This window comes from Harmonia axyridis, chromosome 2 (genome assembly GCF_914767665.1).
Source record: "Harmonia axyridis chromosome 2, icHarAxyr1.1, whole genome shotgun sequence".
Classification (NCBI taxonomy): domain Eukaryota; kingdom Metazoa; phylum Arthropoda; class Insecta; order Coleoptera; family Coccinellidae; genus Harmonia; species Harmonia axyridis.
Window position 1 is genome coordinate 32,968,929 of NC_059502.1, and position 22,707 is coordinate 32,991,635.

Below are 22,707 nucleotides of genomic sequence, written 5' to 3' on the forward strand. Positions count from 1 at the left end.
ACGGAAAGCGTAGACGCATTTTGTCCATTAATAAATGAACCTAACATGGGCACTCGAGATCCAAACAAATCCTGAAACTTTCGTGGGGTTTCTATTCGAGAGTTATCGTGTTTACTGCCGAATGGAAGGACACAATCGAATTCGAAAACTGATTTGTCCTCAGTGAGTCGCACTTTATCGTTTCAGACCATTCCTGGCTCAAAATGCGAAATTGCAACGAAATAATAAAGCGATCTGTTCAGGAAACGAGTGCTAGAAGACAAAACAAATTTTACACTATGGCTTATATTCTCGTTCAACGCGAAATGTCTTGTAAACTCATGAAATATATAAGGAAAAAATATAAAACTTTCCATATAACATAATTTTAATGAGCATTCATCGACGGGAATCAAACCCATAGTCAGCCCATAATTCCACTAAGAATTTAAAAAATTTATAACACTTAAAATGAATTTTGCTGTGAAAAATGTTTCATAGTAGATTAGTAGATACATATTAATGTTTCTAAATCGTGATAGTATCGTTAATTTCCGACTTATTAATTCTTTAATTTGTTTCTTCGATTTTTTGCCTTCAAACTGTTTGTATATTGTTATCGAGCTATTAGGATCAATGTTCACCCAATTTTCTATAACATTTCCATGAGAATAGCTTTTATGGTTTTCAAGAAAAGATCTGCATGGCAGACAGATCGATTTGTTTATTGTTTTTTTTTAATTCCACAAATCAAAACGTAATTGTGAAAATGTTAGGCCAGGGAAGGATCGAATAAATTACAACATGAACTTTCATAAATATTTCCATATAAAAGTCATTTATGGTTCTCTGAGAACTTACAAGCTGAATATTCCTTAAAACTAAACATTCAATATGGTTTACTTCTTTGAATAATTTTGGATACTCATATATTATATATATCCATGAAAAAATTTTATAAAATTTCTTACATCTTACTCTTAAACTTACAAGACTCGTAGTTTCATTACACCTATCACAGCTCATTAAAATGAAGGAATTCATTAAAATTTATTCAATATGACCACAACACTTCAGCCTGAATTATGTAAAAAAATAATTTTATGACCTGTTGCTAAGATTCGTATACATAATTCCAATTTATCTTTATTGTATACACAAGATAATTCAGAAGTAACAACATCATGGAGGAGAAAATGAATATAATTTCAGTTTAAATTCAATTTTTATGAAGATTAAAATTCTACCTAAACGAGGTAAATACTGCAATAGTAAATCAAATACTTTCGAAGTAGAGAGATCATATTGATCACAAAATCAAATGAATATGGAAAAAAATTCCATTATACGAGTCCAACTAAAATAGCACCTTTTATGGACATAATTTTGCAATAATAATAGGTTATAGATACATCAATGAAAAGAGCTAAATATTATAGATATAGCAATTGCTTTCACTTACAAAAGCTCAATACATTTATCACAAAAATAAGAAATGTAAGAACATCCACTTCATATGTTGAAAAAAATATTTGAAGAGAGAAAAACTAATAAAATACAGCAACCTCAATCTGGACATCAAACAATGAAAATGAAACAATTGTCATTGTTTGTACAATTCATTCAAATTCAAGCCCATACCCTTACAATCAATACTATCAACAACACAGATTTTGCAGTTTACATATCTAAATTCCAAGCTTTTTAGGTGTTCATCATTATCACTCAAAATTTGGTTGAAATAAAAACATTGAATTTGTGCAACATAAAATATAAGACCCATTGTTCTAACTGCAACTGCAAAATATTTGCCTTAATCAAATCTCTTCCGAAGTACTTCGTAGAATTTCTAAGTAGATTTAAGAATCCTAACTCCATTCTTCTTTTTCAGTGTTCATTTGAACCTATATATGAAGATATATTATAGAAACAAGATTTATCAAATACAAAATATTAGGAAACATATCGAAAATATTTGAGATTTCAAATGGAGATTGATTAAATTTTCATTATGGCGCATGTTTCACAAAATAACCAAACTCAAACTGTTATTGAAGCAAGGGCAATCATATTATACACGGATTCTGAATATCATTATGAACAGTTCTTATGGAAATTATTTTTGTTGCTAATTAAGATACGAACAACATATAGGTAAGTCGTTTTCTACTGTCTCTCTGGGCTATCTTATCAAAAAAGATAATATTATTAGCTTATGGTCAACAAATCACTACTGTAGTTTGTACATATTATGATACCGAATAGAAAAACTCAAAACTTGTATTAGCACTACGAATGAGCTATATTTTTCTTCGTTCTTCAATGAAGAAATACTGGAAATCATTCAGAATCAATAACTAAGAGATATATCAATCTTGAACTATTGTTTCAAAATAGCGACTGTGTAGCAAGATATTTCAGAATTACCTACACCCAACAGAAATCTTTTGTAATATAATTTTTTTCGATATCCTTTTTATTTTCAACTGAAGAAGAGGTGATTCATATATTTTTTCGATTATTCCATGAAAACTTTCCCTGAATCACTGAAAGTTTTTGGATCATCTATTTTTCTCAAAAATTAGTACAAATTCAATAAAAATAAATTTCTGGATTTCTCCGGATAGAAATGAATTAAAATTACTTACAGCATGATTCCTGTTTAGTGCAGTTGAACCTTTCAACAAAATATGGATGGCGATTTTTTCTTATCTTCCTACAGTATCGATATTATTGTCTATATAGTTAAATAATATTGTCGTAATCTTTAAGCCGAAATGGTCCACAAGAAGATAATATTTTCAGTATGCTGGGCTACTCATAACAAAAAATTGTTAAATTGAACCGATATTATACCAAAAAAATTTGGAATGCTACTCCTAACAGATATTAAACCTAATTTAAATGTTGTTTGTTACTTCTGTAAGAAGCAATATTTATCGAAATTCCATGTACTTTCATAAAATATATTTTCATTATGAATCTGCCCATTAGTGAAAAAATGTTGTTATATTCAAACGTGTGTAAACAAGAAATTTATGAATAATATTTCTTCCAGTTATCATAATGAATTTAGAAGTAGCAGAAATTATAATTTATGTCATTAAGTCCTATGACGAAAATTGTCATCTTATCTACTTTGGTAGCCGTTTTTCAAAAATTTAATGTAAAATTTTTGTAACAGTTTCCAAGTTTTTCGCAGTTTCATAGAAAATTTAGGAAAAAATTTTAAATTGAAAGAACAATTCAAATATAGAATGAATTCATTGTATATAATCAGGAATATAAAACATATATGTGACTGAAATCAACTTTTTTTTCTCTCCAAATAATATTTATTCTTTCCATTTCGAGAATAAAATAAATTTCCTAAATGCCTTCAATATTGTATTCGTGGTCAATGACGAGTTCAAAAGACCCGGATTCGAATCAAGATTCCCCCATTCTCCTGGAGGAGTGACAGACCACAAACACTGAGAAGTCATACAAAAGCCTACGAAAAAAATATCATAGAAAATATTAAGCAAAATATACAAAATGCCGTGATTATGAACAGTATTTCCAAATAATAAATTATTGATTTACTTCATCCAGTTGGTATAATTTTGAAATATTAATATCAAGATTATATTATACAATACGTTTTTGTTGATCTTCCACTATAGATATGGGCAAAAAGTTTTCGAATATTAAAGCTATATAAAGTATAATCCTTATTATTGGGTAAACATGCTGATATAGTTTCATCTGAAAAGTATGTGTATTATATGTTTATTTTCGAAGAATCCTCGAAAGGAAGTTATATGATGTTTTTGTTTAGCATTATATTTTTGAGGAATTTGATACTTTTTGTAGTTCATAATGATCAATTATAAAATATATTTCCCCTTTTCATTCGTGAAAAATATTTCATTCCTGTCTTTCGAATACCCTGAAATATTATATTGTACTATTGATTATGCTTTTAAGTTGTCTCTATTGAAAAGAGGTCAGGTTTTTTCATGAATATGTGTGTCAATGTGAGTAACAAAAAATTTACAATGCCATCTTAGGTTTCCAATATCTTATGTAGTTCTAGAAGAACTTGAAAAGGTGAATTGTGGATTTCAAAATTTGCCGAGATTTTATTTTCTTTTGTGGGTTTTAATTCCAACATCTCTATTTATTGAGTGATTGAGCTTCAGCTATGAAAAATTAAATGCTGCCCTCAAAGCGTATGTAGAGCATGATTTTCCATATTGTTATTTTATAATGGTCGACTGGCCAAGGTGAGTACATTCCATTTTAGCTCATTGGGAAACATGGTTGATGTAGGTATGTCATGCAATCCAAATTTGTACACCAATCTGTGTGAGGGGAAAATGTTTTACAGAAATATGTATTTCAGTCAAATATCGCTCTCTATCCTCAATAAAGAAGGTTGAGACTTGACGATGAAGGATTGATTAGAATTATATCCCTAGAAATCTGAATACAAAATTCGCAAAATCCGCTCTTTTGAAAACCTTTTCGATAAATATATTCCTCTTTCCCTAGAAAAAGCTGAATCCAAAAATATTGTCATTCCTAGAAAAACAAAAAATAGATTTTTCGAATTTAATTCACTTGTATAAAAAGATGAACCTTTAAAAATTCATTCAACCTTCAAGTCAACCTTTCTTCTCCTACTTCTTTTTTTTCTTCCTTCTTTTTCACCGGTGTCTATAAACAATATGAGAGTTAACAGTCCAATAGAGGAAAAAGGAACAAATTTTCTCATTGATTTGATTTGAAAAATATGTGATATAATTCATTTCATTTTCCATTAGGTGCAGGATGAATGTTATGTTTTTATCAAAGACTTAAAGGGTGGGTCAATTAGGGTTCAGTTATATTTAGTTTAAATATCAGCAGCCCTGTTTCATATAGCAAATCAATTGAAAGTATTCTAGGTTACGTGATTACCTCTCAACATGTGACCATCAACTCAGCAAAATATTACAATTTAATTTACTATCAAAACCAAAGCTGTATATATTCCGTCCTGGAATATGTTATGGTCCCTATGATATCCAATTGAACATAGAGTTCTTTATATTATAAAGAATATGGCTATGCGGACAAAATTGTTATTAGACAAAGTGGTCAAGATAATCTGATTTTATATGTCACACAAAATTCCCATCACTCAAACTTGAATATGCTTCGAATAATCCTAAGAAATTATTCAACAAGAAACAAAACTCTTTTTCAATCGAATAGGAATGAATCCACCCCCTTGCTGCGCAATTCCCCAGTAAATGAAAGAAAAAAAGCAAAAACTTTCAAGACAATGAATTCGATTGTACCGTTACTTGCATAATTTTTCAATTTCAAGTTAACATTATTAAAAAACCGAACTATTAGGTAGAAAAAACAGATGTGGGCTAGAATCAACTCAAGTTTTAAGCATTGTATTGAAATATTTTCGACCAAAATGCGGTACTGCGAAAATTCTCGTATACGTTCATATCAAGTCCAATTCATAACTTTGTTTCCTAGTATTTCTAATTTCATGTTCTGAAATGTTGTCTTGTTATTCAAAATTTTCTCTACTCAAACTTATCATCTTTATTGGAATATTGGACGAAATATATTGTAGGTTAATATTCCAAACATCGACTTTATCAGCTTTTAATTATAGGTACATATTTATCACTTCAACTTATACCGATTTGGTTATTTTTCTCTGTAGCCTTGATAAAGTCTAAATATACAGCAAGTCAATTTAAAAATATACCACATTTAATATCTCGACAACCATGTCAATTCAGCACAAAGTAAAAAGAAGTAAACTTTGGTTCCTAGGAGAACAAGCAAATTTGGCGCCAAGCAATTTGGAATTTACATTAACCTTGTTAGGATTATAATAGCAACTCCTAAAATCATATTAGGAGGAATTGACTGACAACTTGTTCTGAAGGTAATTCGATGGCCTTCTCAAAAATGCTATACGCTCATTCTTTTTCGATAGTATTAAAACAAAATTAGAATATTTACTATAAACTACAACAAATGAATACAATGAAACATGAAAAATTTTTTACTTCGAAATATTTTCATAATATCTAATCTAGTAGACAAAAATAAGGCCTATTTTCAAATTCGGCCCTTACATTTTTTGAAACTTCAGCTTGAATTATACGCTGGACGGATTCTTCACTTATTCTGTCACTTTCAATTCTTTTAAATCTCGAAGCTGTGTTTTCTACTCAACCGACTTCAAATGTCCGCAGAGGAAAGATCTAATGGTGTCAGGTCTGAGGAGCGTGGTGGTCATTCAATTGGTCCTCTTCTACCAATCCATTTCTCATGAAAATGACCAATGGGTCATTTGAGATTTCAGGGATTGCAGTCATCACGCTTAAATGGTTAATACAAATTGAAACCAACGTATAAAATAACGCTTATACATTTTGCATGGGAGCTGAGATATTAAGAGTGGTAACTTGTCAAATTGACACAATGAATAGACGAAACGTTGGCTTAGTTCAAATTGGTGGCCTGATTTGAATAGTTCTAACCCTGTAAATCGAACTCCAAACCATCAACATGTTTTTTGAATATTAAATCTACATTTCAATTAATCTATTTTTCTGAGAGATTTGAAAAGATGTACTGAAAATATGAAAAACCGCTTTCACAAATAATGCTTCTGGTTTTTCCTTATTGTGAAACTATGTCAATAAAAATGAATGATTCGAATTCAAAAAGAATTATTGTAATGAATCTTGTATTCATGCGAAATTAGGCCGGAAATATAATATATCATTAAAAGTTATTTCAAATCTTTCGAGCATAGTCATCAGTAAGATCACATTTCAAAAATTTCAGTTAAGCGGCACAATCTGAAACCAAATAGGAGGAAATACTATATTATTCATTGGAAAACATTTAGATGGAATAGGATTTAGATGAATGTAGGCTCATGACCTATATATTATCATATTATATTTGTATTGTACGAGTATTATAAAGAGAGAGAGAAAGAAACTGAATTTTTTGATGTTGCCATCAAATTACTTTCGGTTCTTGAAAAATCGACTTCAACGTCATCAGTAGTTGAAGAGCGAAGTAAGAGATAATGCGACACATTCTGTACCGCTTTCGGGTGAAAATTTCAATAGAACAATGATGATAAATCCTTGTAAGTTGAGTAATCCCCAGAAATCTCAATCAATACTAAGTTAGTAACCTGGATATTTTTCTCCTAAGTTTGTCACACTCGCGATAGATACTTATTCAAATCAATGGGAATCAAATAATGTTGTTAAACTGATAATTTTGAGAATGAATTGAAGCAACTCAATTGCTAGACCGTGAACCCTCACCTTGTTTAGGTCTATAATTAGTTCGCACTTAAATCCATACACCTTTAATGGAAGAGCTAGTGTTTTCTCATCATAACTCATAAATGTCTCCACCATTCGTTCGAATAGCACTTCTTTTGAGTTGGGCTTCTCGTCCCCGCTGGGGGCTGCAATACATATTATAGCCCGGAATAATATGAACCCTTACGTCTCCCGAAGGTCTAATGCCTTCAGGTCTGTGTCTCCTGGAAAACGAAACGGTCGTCTTGCAGCAGCAATAATGGAAGAGTTTTACGTAAGCTCCTCTAAAATGCCTATTAGTGATGCAATATATTATGCTATTAATGCAAGACTTGCTAATACCTAACCACGCAAAATTATAAAAAATTCTATTGGGTATTCTATTCACTGTGCCTACGGCTAAGACTACACCAAATGGTAACCAAAAAACTACGAAAAATATGAAACTGTATAAATTAGTAAGCATAAGAGAATGGTCCCATTTCACCGTTACAGGAATTTTATAATTAGGTCTATCGATTCTGACACCTTTCATCTTGATAAAGGTAGTTACGAAATAATACAAAGATAAAAAAACTGGTAAGAACACAAACACTACAGCAACGGTTATCTGGTAAGGAATAAGTCCGGGTGTTTTTCTGGTACAATAGTCGAAAGAAAGTCTTGGGGCAAACTGCAATCCCGACGTTAAACTACTCATACTCCAAAATACTACAAGAAGCGTTGTTATTTTACCGGAAGTGAGTTTTGCATTGGTTTCTGCTGTGCAACAGAGTCGGAGATAGTTTTCCCCAGCAACTGCTGCTATGGAGAGTACACTGACGAGGAAGCAGAGAGCTGCTAGGAACCATTGAAATCGACAAACGTCTAAATTGTCCTGGATGCCAGCTAGTATAACAACAGCTGAGGCCGGCATCACCAACCCAGAAACTAGGAAGTCAGCGAGGGCGATGTTCACAACGAATGTATTTCCTGAAAAAAATTACGGGTTTTTATTATATCCTGAACTTTTTTTGGGCTATGACTTAAGTTCATTTATATGATTATCCACTGGATATTTCAGGGATAAGATTTAAAGATGTGGCGGCACATTATAACGATCCATTTCATCTCATCACTCATTGAGCAATGGAGATAAAATTTTTAAGGGGAATAAAGGGAATAACAAAAATAGACCAGAAGAAAAATGAAGATGTCTGAAATGAGCTGGAGGTGAATTCACTAGAAGCATATGTGTGAGAGAGACAGATGGGATGGTGGGGACACTTACAGCGTATGGAAGATGATATACAACTTAAAAAAAGATGGGAGGCGAGAATAGAGGAGAAGCCAAGGAGAGGAAGACCACAACAGACTTGGGATGGGGCAATAATGAGAGAAATACAGAGAAGAGGAAAGAACCTAAAAGAAGCGAAAGAGTTAGCGACTAACAGGGCAGAATGGAAGAAATTCATTAGATCATAGTTAAGTTTTATTTATTGGAATGTATGTATTTTTATTTGAAATCCGAACCCCGTACATTTCTTAAGAGGAATGGCTTTCTGTGAATTTTTAGATCTTGATCACAAAGCTCAAAAATGAACTGTCTTCGAGATATTCAGCGTTGAAACTGGAGTTTTCCTAGAACTGCTATGAAAAGTTTCCTATATTTCATAGCTTACTGAAACTATGTTTTGCTCATACTGTAAAAAATATTATTCCTCACGGTGATTCGCCACCCACGCTTGATAGACCAATGAAATTGGGCTTTTGAAAAGTGTTTTCTATGGAAACGCAAGAAATGCATAGGTAATATACGAAGCGTATAATTCTTGACTTGTACTTCTTTGGATTTTATAAATTTTGTTTCCTTTCTTTGCAGAACAGTTTTAGAATGTAAAATTAATTTAGTATCACGTACAGGTTAATATACTCTGTCAGTATATATTACCTATGTGATAAACTATGTTTATTTGTTGAAGTTCTCGAATAAACTTTATTATTATTATTAATACTATCAACGAAAGGCATTTAAAATGAATCAGGTACATTACTCGTGTTATTTTATATTGTTATTATATTAATTTGTGAAGTTGTAGGAGAAGTATAGTATACCTACAAGAGGTGGAGAATAGCATATTTCATTACCAGTGGTGAAATATACAATAGTATATTTCATTACCAGTCCAGCTTTGAAGTATCAAGGCTCCATATCTCGAAAACTGTCAATTTTTGAGCTTTGTGGCTATGGACATAAAAATGATATTTTATTGTTACGTGAATGGATGTAGGTAGGTATATGGCGAATTTGATTTAATTGGACAAAACAACTTTGTTCGAGTTAAGAAGTTGGCACATGTACGTTAATATAACGTTGTGAAATGGTTGTGTAACTAACCGCTTAGTAACTGTAAAAATGTCGAGTCTGATGTCTGTCAAATACACCTTCCCCTTTTTTATATTCTATAGCGGAGGACTTTGCCTGAAGGATATGAACTTAAAGCTCACAGCATCCGGTGTTTACAAGCGGCCGTGAACTGACAATTTGAGCGTGTTATGGGTGACTTTACTGTGCACTAGCAAAGAGTCACTACATTGGTATATATATACTATAGTAAGCAACCGCTTAGGCGCTTAAGTTTAATATAACAATTATTAAAGAAAAAATAACTAAGACACACTAGACCAAAATGTATAGTAATTATTTATCAATAGTATAGTAATATATATATATATCAATAGTATAAAAAAAAAAAAAAAAAGTAATTATTTATGGTAGATAATATGCCTCATATTGTATTAGTGGACTTTGTATTTAGTATTCGAAACAACTGATTCTGCAAAATAGTCACGTTATTTCGAAATCTTCATAAATGGTTATTACATAGTAGTGGTGAAATGTTATTTATAGCTATATGATATGATTAGAGGTTAATAATAATAAATGGGTCATTATCAATAAGTATTCAATTTTTGTGAGCTCTCTGTTTCCAAACCAGTGATAATTATTCTGAAGTTCACTTCGATGTTACAATAATTTATAAAGAACTCTTCTTTTAAATTTTTGATTGTTGGCAGGGTATTCATATATTCAAATCAAAACTAATAGGTTTGTAGAACAAACGCTAAAATCATCATGAACGTCAAGAACTACTCATCTAGACAATAATTGGAGTGGTCGACAAGCTGCTTTCCCTTCCAATTGTCTTTGATCGGTAAAATATGCTTACAGTTCTTGTTACTCAATTTACTTGGTATATACATAGAAATATGAAGAAATAAATAAAATCTTACCTTTTTTTCTTAAATAATCATCTATCATAACGGCACTTATCATGAATACATTTCCAACGCTCCCTACTGATGCCAAACAAACAAGAACCATCAACCTAGCCATACGTGACCAATCATCACTCAAAGTGACTGGGGACATAAATTCATTATCTGGAATATCTGTGCTGTTGAATTTGGCAAAACTCATAGTTGATCTAAAAACAACAATGAATATATATTATGTCCAGGAATATTTAAAAAAAAATACATTTTTAAACATATTATTTAGTTTCTTAGAGGAAAAGAACCAAAAATTATGTAACAGATTTTGTCTATCTCCTTTTATTAAAGTTCTTAAAGTTATAGTACCAACATATCGAAATTTGCCAACAATGAAACCATCTGTTCCATGAACTGAAGCACATTCTTTTCAACTCTTATTGTCTAAGTTATTGTGTTCCATCGCAACTTTCGACACTGCACTATAAGTAGGGTTGCCAGATGTATATGAGAAAAAAACCGGACAATTTTTATTTTTTATTAGTTCATATTACAAATTACAAAATATAAGAAAAAATTAAGAAAAGCTTACAGTCTACTTCTTCATATACTTAGCATTTGATGAGACTGCTTTCAACAAAGATTTATTGCTTGAGATAGCATCTTTAAATTCCGTGCAACTAGCATTTATATTGAAATAAACACACAATTCACTTTTTACAGTGTTGACGTCGAGACGATTTCTTTCGTCAGTCCATAGATTTCCCATAACGCTAAAGATTCGTTCCACAAAAGCGTTGGACACAGGAATACTGCAGACAAACTGCACAATTTTCAGTAAATTTGGTGCATCTGCTTTTTTGAAAAAATTGCACCACATATAAATGGAATTGCCTTCAAGTGAAGGAAAAACCCTTTGAAGGACAGTCAATTCTTCATAAATATGTTCTGGAGGAGTTTGTTGTTTCCATGGCGAGATTGACCATAGTTCGAGTAGTTGGTCCAGCGTGGGTAACCTTCCGCACTCGATATCCAAATAACTAAAAATTTTATAATTCAGATTATCAAATTGGTACCACTTCTCTATATAATCTAGCGTTCTTTTGTAAACATTTGTTGCGTTTTTGATGAATTCTTCCACTTCGTGATCTGAAAGATAGCCTTTTCTCAATGCCATATGCACTTTCATTCCGAAATATTTGTCACTTATTTTCTTTGAAATTGTGTCTCGAAATTTAACCATTATATTATGGAGATTGAATGCTGCTGTGGAATGTTTCTCTAACATCAGAATAATTTCTTGAAAGGAAGCCATAAAGTTATGCGTAAAATACAAATATAGCTCATTATAAGTAGGATTAGCTTCTGTTGAAATGGCGTTTTCTTGGTCTGATAAAATGGCCCAAAGTGCTGCTGGACAATTATCAGAACCTTGTTCTAAGAAGTACCTTTTCAATGGCCCCCATGATGAGAGCATTCTATCAAGGGCTTTAAATAAACTGAGCCACCTTGTAGGAACGTGACGAATAACTTCTCTGTATTCGCTTTCGAAGTAATCAAAACACTGCTTCAACTCTTCTCGTTTTTTCGCGGAACAAGAGAACTCTGCAAATACTTTCATTACTATATTTTCGACATCAACAGGCATTACTTTCAATGCATTTTTAGCGCAGTTGTGAAATATATGGTCATTGCAATGAGCAGCAATCAAGTCGTTATTTTCCTCGGATTTCAATTTTTGAAAAACGGATTTATTGACTCCGAAATTTACAGAAGCGTTGTCCGCACCATAAGCAGTCACTCTGCTCCATGTAAGATGTGATTTTTCAATAACTTCACATAAATGTTTCTTGATAGATAATGAATCTTCGAAAGAATCTTCGTAAAAATCCAAGATTTTATGACAAATTCCGTTCTTTGGGGAAAAATATTGAATAGCTACTGGAAAGTACTTTCTATTTCCTCTATTTGAGGCATCAGTAGCGACGGAAAAGGGAACTTCATCTTTCAAATCTTCCTGCACCAGTTCCATTGAATATGGTAATAAAACTTGGTTGACCAAAGCCGTACATTTAGTGCGTCCTCCTGTCATTTGCTTCACGATATTTGAATCGTTAATTATTTGTCTTAACACTTTAAACGAACAATCTTGGGCAACATAAGAAATATGATGCTTGATACTGTGGTAAACCGTAGTTAATTCGGCAATAGCTACTTTCTCACTTTGCGCGCTTTCTTTAGGTACAAAGAAGGACTTCAATTGCTGAGACATAGCTACAGCACTTTCACAATCTTTGTGTTTCTTTGAAGAAGAGTGATGGGTTAATGCTTTTGAGCCATCGTAAGCCACAGTGAACTTAATTTTACAAACTTTGCAATAGACTTTTGTATTGTCTTCTTCACATTTTTTTAACCAGGAAAAACGAGATTCCCAGTCAATATTATAGTGGCAAACTCTTCTTACTTTCTTAGGAGGAGTTGCTCTGCTAGTAGATGGTACCTCATCTTCCATTTTGACAGACAAACAGGAAAGCAACAAAATAATAAAGGTAATAATTCAGATTACAACGTGACTCCACACGAAACTAAACAGCGACGGAACAGAGCATGCGCGATTGAGAGATACGACTGATGCGAGACGGCGCGAAATACGGGAGTCCTAGGACTTTAGGAGTAGGGGAGGTGACATGCGCAATATCTATCTACGTAACTACAACAATACTGTTGGTTGTCACGCGGTTGCGCTAGATATTGCGCGGTCGCGCCAGATATTGCGCGAAATTTAAAAACCGGACAATCTTCTGTCCGGTTTACCCAGATTTTTTCGACCGGACAAACATGGAAAAAACCGGACTGTCCGGTCGAAAACCGGACATCTGGCAACCCTAACTATAAGGCATTTCTTTCGCAGTCCATCATCGAATTCATTCCATTTTTTAAATAAATATTTCAATTCCTACTAGCCTATGCATTCATTATGCCAAAACCTGTAGTACGACTACATATTATAACACAATAATCAAATTCGATAATCGAATTTGGTTTATAAAAATTTAATTAATTAATTTGGACACTGCGAATTCGTATTCACATTTAATTTTCTCTCGGATTGAATATTTCTCATGTTATTGTCCAATCACACACTTCTTGGAATATTAAATACTACAACAATTTCTCGAATCGCTTGACAGAAGATGCAATTGATCAAGGAAAATGTAATTTTCAGCTCTTGAATTGTAAATTCCACCTCTGATAAGTATCTATATATACAAAATACGTTTTTTTATGATTACAAGGCATTCGCTAATTTTCTTTTCAACTCACCTTAAGTTTTTCAGAAATATACTATCCTTTTGTTTCTTCAAAAATAGGGAAAAGTTATCGATTGTTGGAATCAAATTGGAATGTTATTATTCTAACTACATATGCGCTTGGTGTTTCCATAAAGTCCACTTTGTTCTGTGAGCTGAAGTCACTCAATTCGTTGGCCTGAGCACTGCGAAAAAAAGATAAATGTTATTATTTTTTCAGTATGTTCCCATGTTTTAACGAATACCAATGACTCAAGTGAACTTGACGTTTACTCATACTCATACTCGTTTATTTCCTTAACAGTTTACAGGGAGAGTCAATAAAATATGAAACAAAAAATACAGATGTCCTGAAAATTAGTTCGCACATTAATTACATATATACAAAATTTACTGAGGAATATAATGACTAGAATTGATGGTTCATGAATTCTTCTATGGAATAGAAGAAATTTTCGATAAGTAAATTCTTCACAAGCCTCTTATGGGGCCCACAGACGAGCAACTTTGTCGCCAACCAAGGTGACAACTAAGTTGGCAACCTAGTTGGCAACTTGTATTATCAACCACCAACTAGCCCACACACGAGCAACTTAGTCGCCTACTTGAGAAGTTGTCAATTTGGTTGCTCGTGTGTGGGCTAGTTGGTGGTTGATAATCCAAGTTGCCAACTTAGTTGTCAACTTGGTTAGTGACTGAGTTGCTCGTCTGTGGGCCCCATTAAAAGTCACTCCACGAAGTGATATCATGTGATCGGGAAGTATATTATACATCTTAACACCATTTGGGGCCCACAGACTAGCAACTTAGTCACTAACCAAGTTGACAACTAAGTTGGCAACTTGTATTATCAACCACCAACTAGTCCACACACGAGCAACTTAATCGCCAACTTGAGAAGTTGTCAACTTGGTTGGCGACTAAGTTGTTCGTCTGTGGGCCCCATTAAAGATGTACGAGTTTTGAGTTCTTCTAATGCGGTGGCTGGGAATCACAATTATATATAATATCATTTCTGGATCGCGTAAGGTGGTCATGTACAGTACAGGGTGGGCAAATTTCGATGTTTTAGCACTACAACTTTTAAACCAGAGGAGATAGACAAAATCTGATACCTTCTTCCCGGTCTCTTTTTCTGAGAAACTAACAGGAGTAGTATTCATTTTTGGTCACCTTCTTTTGTTTTCGAGTTATAAGCGAAAATTGTAAAAATGGCGATATCGAAAAACATTTATATCTCCGCTAATACTGATGACAGAGCTCTGAAATTAAAACATTTCACAGGCACTTTTTGACGTAGAATCCAGTGGCGTGCTCGTTTTTTCAAAAGGGTTTTTAATTACGAAGCTATGATCCAGAGATATGTTTTTTCAAATGGGAACACTAGATTAATGTGCCATTTTTTGAAAGCTTAATTTTTCCTGATTTCAAAAATATATCATATAATATCGTATGGTTGTAAGTTATCAAAATAACTAACAGAAATTGATCAAAAACACTTTTCGCTCTCAATATTTCTATGGTTTCAACTGTTCAAGTGTCCTTCCATCAATCTGATTATTTCTATGCTATTTACTAATTTCTACGAAATTCAAATCTAGATATGTTTTATAAAAATAGTTTCTATAAGATGTTTTAATTTCAGAGCTCTATCATCAGTATAAGCGGAGATATAAATGTTTTTCGATATCGCAATTTTTCCAATTCTCGCTTATAATTCGAAAACAAAAGAAGGCGGCCGAAAATAAATACTACTCTTGTTAGTTTCTCAGAAAAAGAGACCGAGAATAGGGTATCAGATTTTGTCTATCTCCTCTGGTTTAAAAGTTGTAGTGCTAAAACATCGAAATTTGCCCACCCTGTACATTAGAGTGTTTTGGAAGAGTTCTTTCTTTCCATGAACGTATAGGAATTACTCGAGCATGTAGCAGTATGGGACGTTATGTACTTAGTATTTTTTGAACATCGATAAGCAACTTATCATTTGATTAACTCCGGATATCAACCTTATCGATTTTTTCTGTTTCAGAAAGACCCTGAGTGCATCCAACGATGCACTCCATATATATTCTTCATTTGTCTTATTGCAAATAATGATGTGGAAAGCCTTTTACACAATTCTCAGTCACATGCTCAGTCCAAGTCAAATTTCCACTGATGCACATCCGGAGGAATATTTTCCATTGATATTCAAAAATATTCGTTCGTTCCTAAGTGCTTTGTATCATAATGCGATAATATGATCGATTGAAATAATCGATCAATTGAATGGTCAGTAATTTCATCCAGAGTGCTCGCCAAATACTCGAATATTTTAATGTTCTATGATTCTAATGTCGCTATTCTGCAGGAAGTTTGAAATTCTTATTTATTTCATATATACTGTACCCTGAAAGTTTCTAGGTCTTTCCGTTCGAGAGTTATAGTGTTTAAGGCCGGGCGGCCGACTAAATGCACAAAATCGAATATGAGGATGGATTCAAATATTACAGACACTTTGACGATATTATAGATGATCTGTTTTTTATTATCATCAAACCTCTTCGAAAATAGTTATTTTATGCTAGAAGAGGAAGTAAGATGAAAACTCTGTGAATGTGACATTAGGTTTCAATTTCATGTTCTGCCCGGAGTGCGAATAAATTTGAAATGAGAGAATATAATATAGAATATACAAAATAATTTTAAAATGATCCAACATTCAGTTCAAGTGTTTCCGCCCAAACACTCTTCAGGCAACATTACTTTGGTAACCCATTAATTGGAAGTTCTCGAATTCGAGGAAGTAATTACTCCTAATTGAAAAGTATTGGAATTTTCTACACTGCTTAGTCGATAATTTAATTAATTGATCTTTCATGGAAAGTCAGCTGGAAAACCGTGGAGAAGAACGTGGCTCCCTCTAACATTAATGGAAGTTAGACTACTTTATAAATTCCAATGGAATAGTTTTTTTCTCGTGACCGAGAAGTTGAGATTTATTGAAAGTAATGAATGCAAAAGTTTCATTTGATTTCAGTGAAAGTATCTCAGTTTTCCAGTTATCGAGAGTTTTATAAAAATCGTCAAAATCTACACCTTTTTCATTGTTCGGAGTGCCACACCTACAAATGTTGTTTTTTTGTAATTCTTTTTTCGATCGAACATTACAGACGGATCACCCTACCTAACATGACCAAAGATTTTTCCAAGGTGCGTATGGTATGTTCAGAAAAATTGAATGGTTCCACCTTTTTAATTTTTTCAAATTTCGTCATCCAACTTGATCGTTTCTGCTATGAAAAAATTATATCTGACTAACTCGGCATGTTATGCCAAAAGTGAGCCTTTTAAGTATAATTTTCGATGAAATATCACTTTCTGCTTGAAACTAAAAGTCGACATTTCAAGAATTGTACTACTCAATGGTTCGTTTGGATGGTTGAGAATCCATAAACGAATAAAATTTCCAATTACCAATAATTAATGACACTGTGAAATGTCAAATTTAGTTATCCAAATATCGACTTATAGTTTCTTTCTATATTTTCCGGAAGTCATAGACTACTCCACTCAGTTAGGAATTGTGATTTTTCCTTAGTTTGAGTTTTTCCTTGATAACTCCTCTCAAATTTTTATATTCAGAATCAGAATAAATATTCAAAGATATAGGTGACCTATTCCTATTATTATTATCATCCCGACTGATTTCGGGAAATGGTGTATTATTTCTATTTTCTATAAAATATTTGATGGCTTTTTCGATCTGGCTACGTAGGTAGCTATTTTAACGTAGCAAATGAGAGGGTCTCAAGGTCATGTGTCTATTCTACATGATCACTCTAACTAGTAATAACATTGCTAAAATAAGAAAATGTAGTGAAAAATCAGTTGGTTCATATCATCTAGTTGAAGTCTATGAAACACTTCTGTTGGTGGAACCTTGTATATTAAATCATCTGGTTACATGTTTCGGCGTATTCGCCATTATTAAACCAAAGATTGATTTTTAAGGTTCCATAGTCATATAGAACCTGAGAGAATGGTTCGGATGCAGCAGCTCAGAACTATTTAGAGCGGCGGTTAACAAAATCCGCATTGCTATGATGGTTTCCAACCTTCGATAGGAGATGGAACTAGAAGAAGAAGAAGTCATGTTTTACTATAGTAGTCACAAAGTGAAAAATAAAGATCAAAAATACTACGGTCAAAAAGGCCGAAACATGATTTAATATGCAAGGTTCCACCAACAGAAGTATTTTATAGACTTTTCCTTCAACTTTATACTCAACACTTCAAAATGTGATTTTATGAGATTAATATCATCTAGTTCTTTTCGTATTCCACCAAAAATGTTTGCTTCAGTATTATGAAGGTCTTTAGGATGCGGAATTTTTTTCTTCAGAACTCGGCGTTCAAAAGTAAATGGAGGAATAGATTTGATCGCAGAATATTCATCTTTGTTCACATGAGCCATAGAATTTTGCCAAACGTCATAGTCGAAATCATTAAAAAAACACAAAGAACTAAAAATACTGGTTAAAAATGCTCATATTATTACCCCTACGGACCACATTGTTCTATACGAATCATGAGAAAGTAATTTAGAAGTGATAGATGCAGCCAATGAGTCTAACCAAAAATGTTCCCGAAGTGGAACGTGGACTATTCAGCCAATAGTAAAAATTATATCCAAACATTCTTGTTTCCAAGATGATTTGGCAAATACCGGGATTCAGTTGAGAGTGTTGTTAGGAAATAATTTCACTGGCTCCAAAGGAATTTCTGGAAACTTGGACAACCCTTGTATAATTGAAATATTCTGGCTTCCTCCAAGTGACTTTGGATATACTATGCACTGTACCTCCCGTCTTTCAAGTAACGGGATATCCCCACATCATACATGATGTCAGACAAATCAGCTTCACGCTCTGGATACCTATCAGTCCGATTGAACAATACTTGACACTGATAAATGAGAGCCATATCAAAATTTCATCTAACTAATGATAAGACTGAAGTATAAACGTCTGATCACCGGCAGGTCATCAAATTCTATTGTGTTCCTGAGTACAAAGCCTAAAGTTTTACTGGCCGATGCACACAACTTCTAAAAACTATGGAAATAAATGCAAGGAATAGTCACGATCTCTTATTTAATGAAAAAAGTTTTGCAAGAAGAACGGAGTTTTACATAAAGTATCATTCTCATTATGTACTTGTTCCTCTGATATCAAAAGAATCTAAATCTAGGTGCATAACTGAATTGGCCCATAATGATATACATAGTTATTTATAATACAAGTGCAGAAGGCATTTATATTCTTTCAGGAGTTCAACGAGAGTTAGAATAAGCTTTCGGTACGACTAATGAGTATTATACATTACTTTCTCTAGTTCATTCGACTTTTATTGAAGTTAAGTAATAGAATATTTCCATAATATATCGTTTTAGTGATTTTTGTATTGAAAAATGTAGGTTCGCAAAACAGTTTTCTGTATCACAAATTTGACAGATAATGAATGAATCCGTGGCAGGGGAGTCCCGAGTACCAAAAAATAATAATAAAATATAAACATGAAATCTTTGTGAATCTGGTCTCTGTTCAGCTCAAGTTTCTGCTGAATCAACATTTCTTTCGATTATAAAAAAAAATCATAAAACAAGAAGTAATAAAATAATGATTCATATAAACATAATATTATTGAAATCGAGACAACAGTTTTGGATTGCCCAATCGAGATTGAGTTTATAGTGCGCCAGATGAACAATAAACTATTTAATGAATTGTACGCATATTGAGTACTTGAAGTAACATAGAGCCCAATAAAAATTCGAATATCATCATGTTTTATATCCAAAGCGATTTCGGAGATCAAATAAACTTCAGCCTTAGATATATGGCAGAATTTGTTGCCTATAATAATTTGATTGATTACAAACATTTTCGATTCATTACCTCACTTGTATCAATCAGATGACATATTGTATTTCGCTGTAAATAGACGAGCGATAAAAATTTAATTACTCCTAACTTTCCTTTCATACAAGTATTCCAATATATTCATCCACTATTTTGAACCTGGTCATAAATTACGAATTAAGTCTGAACATTTTGCATACAAGAATGTTTTCTACAATACATGAAGACGCTTGAAACGCTTGACTATTCTGAAGTGAGCAGCAACTTCGTTGAATATCAATATATGGAGTTCCACTTAGATATATCGTCGAGCCCCTAAGCATTGAAACATTCAAATATGAATTCGAAACTATCTTTAAAACTTTCGGGACAGTAATATGTTCCTTTATAACTTTTTTCATAAGGTGCTCCCAAACAACTCAAAATCGTAATTTCAGTGTTCTCCACTCGTCACATCCAATTTGAATTTTGATGAATTTCCGAGACTTGATAAAGAGAACATGATTTGAAATATTTTGATTAAGTTTCAAAATATTCGATTATTCTTCATTATTATAAATTCCACATATTCATCTGAATCATAATTGAACAGACGAATATATTTTAGGAACAGTACCTACTGTCAGTTAAATAGCACCTTCCTACTGCAGAAGAATATATAGAAACTATGTTGGTAACGGAATTGTGATTGAACGAGTAAGAATGTGATTTTAGAGTCATCGGCGAGTTCAATCTTCATTTTGTACTTAGTTGGTTCAGGTGAATATTTTTCTACTTCATAGTACTCCTAGTATGGAAATGCAACAGGTTTCATTTCTATTTAGTAGTTATATCTCACTTATTAGTTCAATATAATTCCATAAATAAAAACTTATCTTCAACCAAAGACGAAATTATGGAAGGGGCTGAAAATATATCGATCGTTGGAAAATTCGGATCAACTGAAATTTGAACGGATTTAAGTATTAATTAAATATCGAAAATATTCTTGAAATAGTAATTTACGTAAGAAGTCCGGAAAATAGGGTTTTTTTGGACGAATAGACAAAATGTCGGTGAGTCCAAAAAAACCATTTTCGGGCGTGTTGCGTACAATATTTTTTCGGTAACCATGTAAAATAACACTATCGCTGCTGCTTTCCATATTTTATTGCGATTGCGATCAAAAAACATGTAAATTTTTGACAACTAATTTCATATGAACTGTCAGCCGTTATCTCGGTTGTTATGGATTCTATGATTCTTTTCCGGCCTAGTCCGGGAAGTACGTACTTTCCGGACTAGGCCGGGAAATGCTACTTTCTCAGAGAAAAAGCGTCCGGGAAGTGAGCACTTCCCGGACGGTTGCCGAAAAATATTATTGAAACAACTTGGAACACGAGCTTTTTAATTCGTTAGACTGTTCAATTTGAAGAAAATATTTCATTGAGTCCACTTTCACAGCACCATGAATATAATTATGTTAAATTGAATACTATAATACGTATACAGGGTCCTGCAATAGTGTGTTAGGCTTCCATAGCTTCAAAAATAGACGTTTTAGAAATTTAGTTGAAAAGCATCCCCTTTGTACTTTCGATTCTGCATCTCTGGAAATTATTTTCTGATATACAGGATTTTCCCTAATAAAATTATTCAACAAATTTTTTAAATGGAACACCCCTTATATTTTTGCATATTTTCAATGCTCTTCAATACCTCTATCATGATGCAAAATATTAGGGATATTTTTCCAACAGTACGGATCTTATTCTGAAAAAACTGCAAAATTTCGACGAAACAGTAGTTCGGTAAGAGCCCTTTACCGATTTCCAGAAGCGATAAAAATATGAATTTAATCAGAATTTCTTTTAACCTAAGCATTTGCCTAGTCATCGTTCGTAAATGATCAATCTCTTTTATACAGGGTGTCTGTTATCAATGTCCAAATATGAAGAATTTCAAATTGTTTTTTCTCGATTTTTTCAAATGTAACAAATGTATTTTTTTCCATGATGATGAAAAAATTGTATCAACACAAAAATTCCGAAATATACGTCTGTCTGTACTCTGTAAGTACATTCAGTTTTTCAATTTGTTAACCATTCACTAAATTTGTACAGTTTTAGTTATTTTGAATACAATTTTTTCTCATCAGTGCCTTATAGTTAAAAAAAAATACTCATCACTTGTATATCTACTTCACAAACATTTCAATTGATGAATTTCAAAAGGATAAATTTAAAATATCTAAAATTGTTATTTCTATTGTAAATGTCGATTTGTATATGTAGTACACGAAAATAACAAGAAAAAATTTAGTTATATAATTTGTTAAACTTTTACTCAATTTGTACAGTTTTAGTTATATTGAATTTTCTTTTGGTTGGTTATTAATTTTGCCATTTTTGGAATTGGAATTGTATCCCAAGACAAAAATAAACCAAATATATCATAAAGATATATTATTTCGAAAGCAATGAACACAAAGTTGTCAGTTTTTTGATATTTATATTGCATTACCTTCAAATAGTCTCAATAAACTTTTATAATCTGAAGATATTTACTGTAGGTTGAGAATTCTCAAAAACAAACATATTGTAGACCATATGTCAACCATAAAAGCAACACGTGCAAAATACCCTTGGTTCGAGAATATTCCATGGCGAAAATCCGCCTAAATTTCTAGGCACCACAGAATATTTTATGGGCGGTACGGCAAAGCATTTCATTAGACAAAGGATGGTACTTAGTAGGTACTTCCTTCATACCTCTGACATGCTAAGGGTGTGGTCCAGATGGAGGGGAAAAAATTAGATGACCATGGTGGAATAAGACGAGAGGGCAGTTAATGTTCAGTCAAGAGTTAAGAATTAACGGTCAGCGGTTAGATTTAAAGTTAAGACGAAGTCAAGAGTCTGTCAAGACATATTC

The 22,707-nt window shown here is 32.6% G+C and overlaps 1 protein-coding gene across 4 annotated transcripts in view; it reads right to left on the reverse strand.

Annotated features, from left to right (window-relative positions):
- Positions 1–814: 814 nt before the first annotated feature.
- Positions 815–22,707, reverse strand: part of LOC123672991 (melatonin receptor type 1B-like) — a 28,453-nt gene continuing 6,560 nt past the window's right edge. For 2 of the 4 annotated variants that reach the window (XM_045607364.1, XM_045607363.1), the window contains exons 2-4: positions 13,905–14,076; positions 10,602–10,795; positions 815–8,300 (exon numbers count right to left, since the gene is read on the reverse strand). In XM_045607364.1, the coding sequence (XP_045463320.1) occupies positions 7,399–8,300; positions 10,602–10,788 (1,089 nt within the window). In that variant the 5' untranslated portion in view covers positions 10,789–10,795; positions 13,905–14,076 and the 3' untranslated portion in view covers positions 815–7,398. Of the gene's footprint in view, positions 8,301–10,601; positions 10,796–13,904; positions 14,077–14,136; positions 14,189–22,707 lie in introns of those variants that run through there. The other 2 variants (XM_045607365.1, XM_045607366.1) reach the window with 2 other exon arrangements.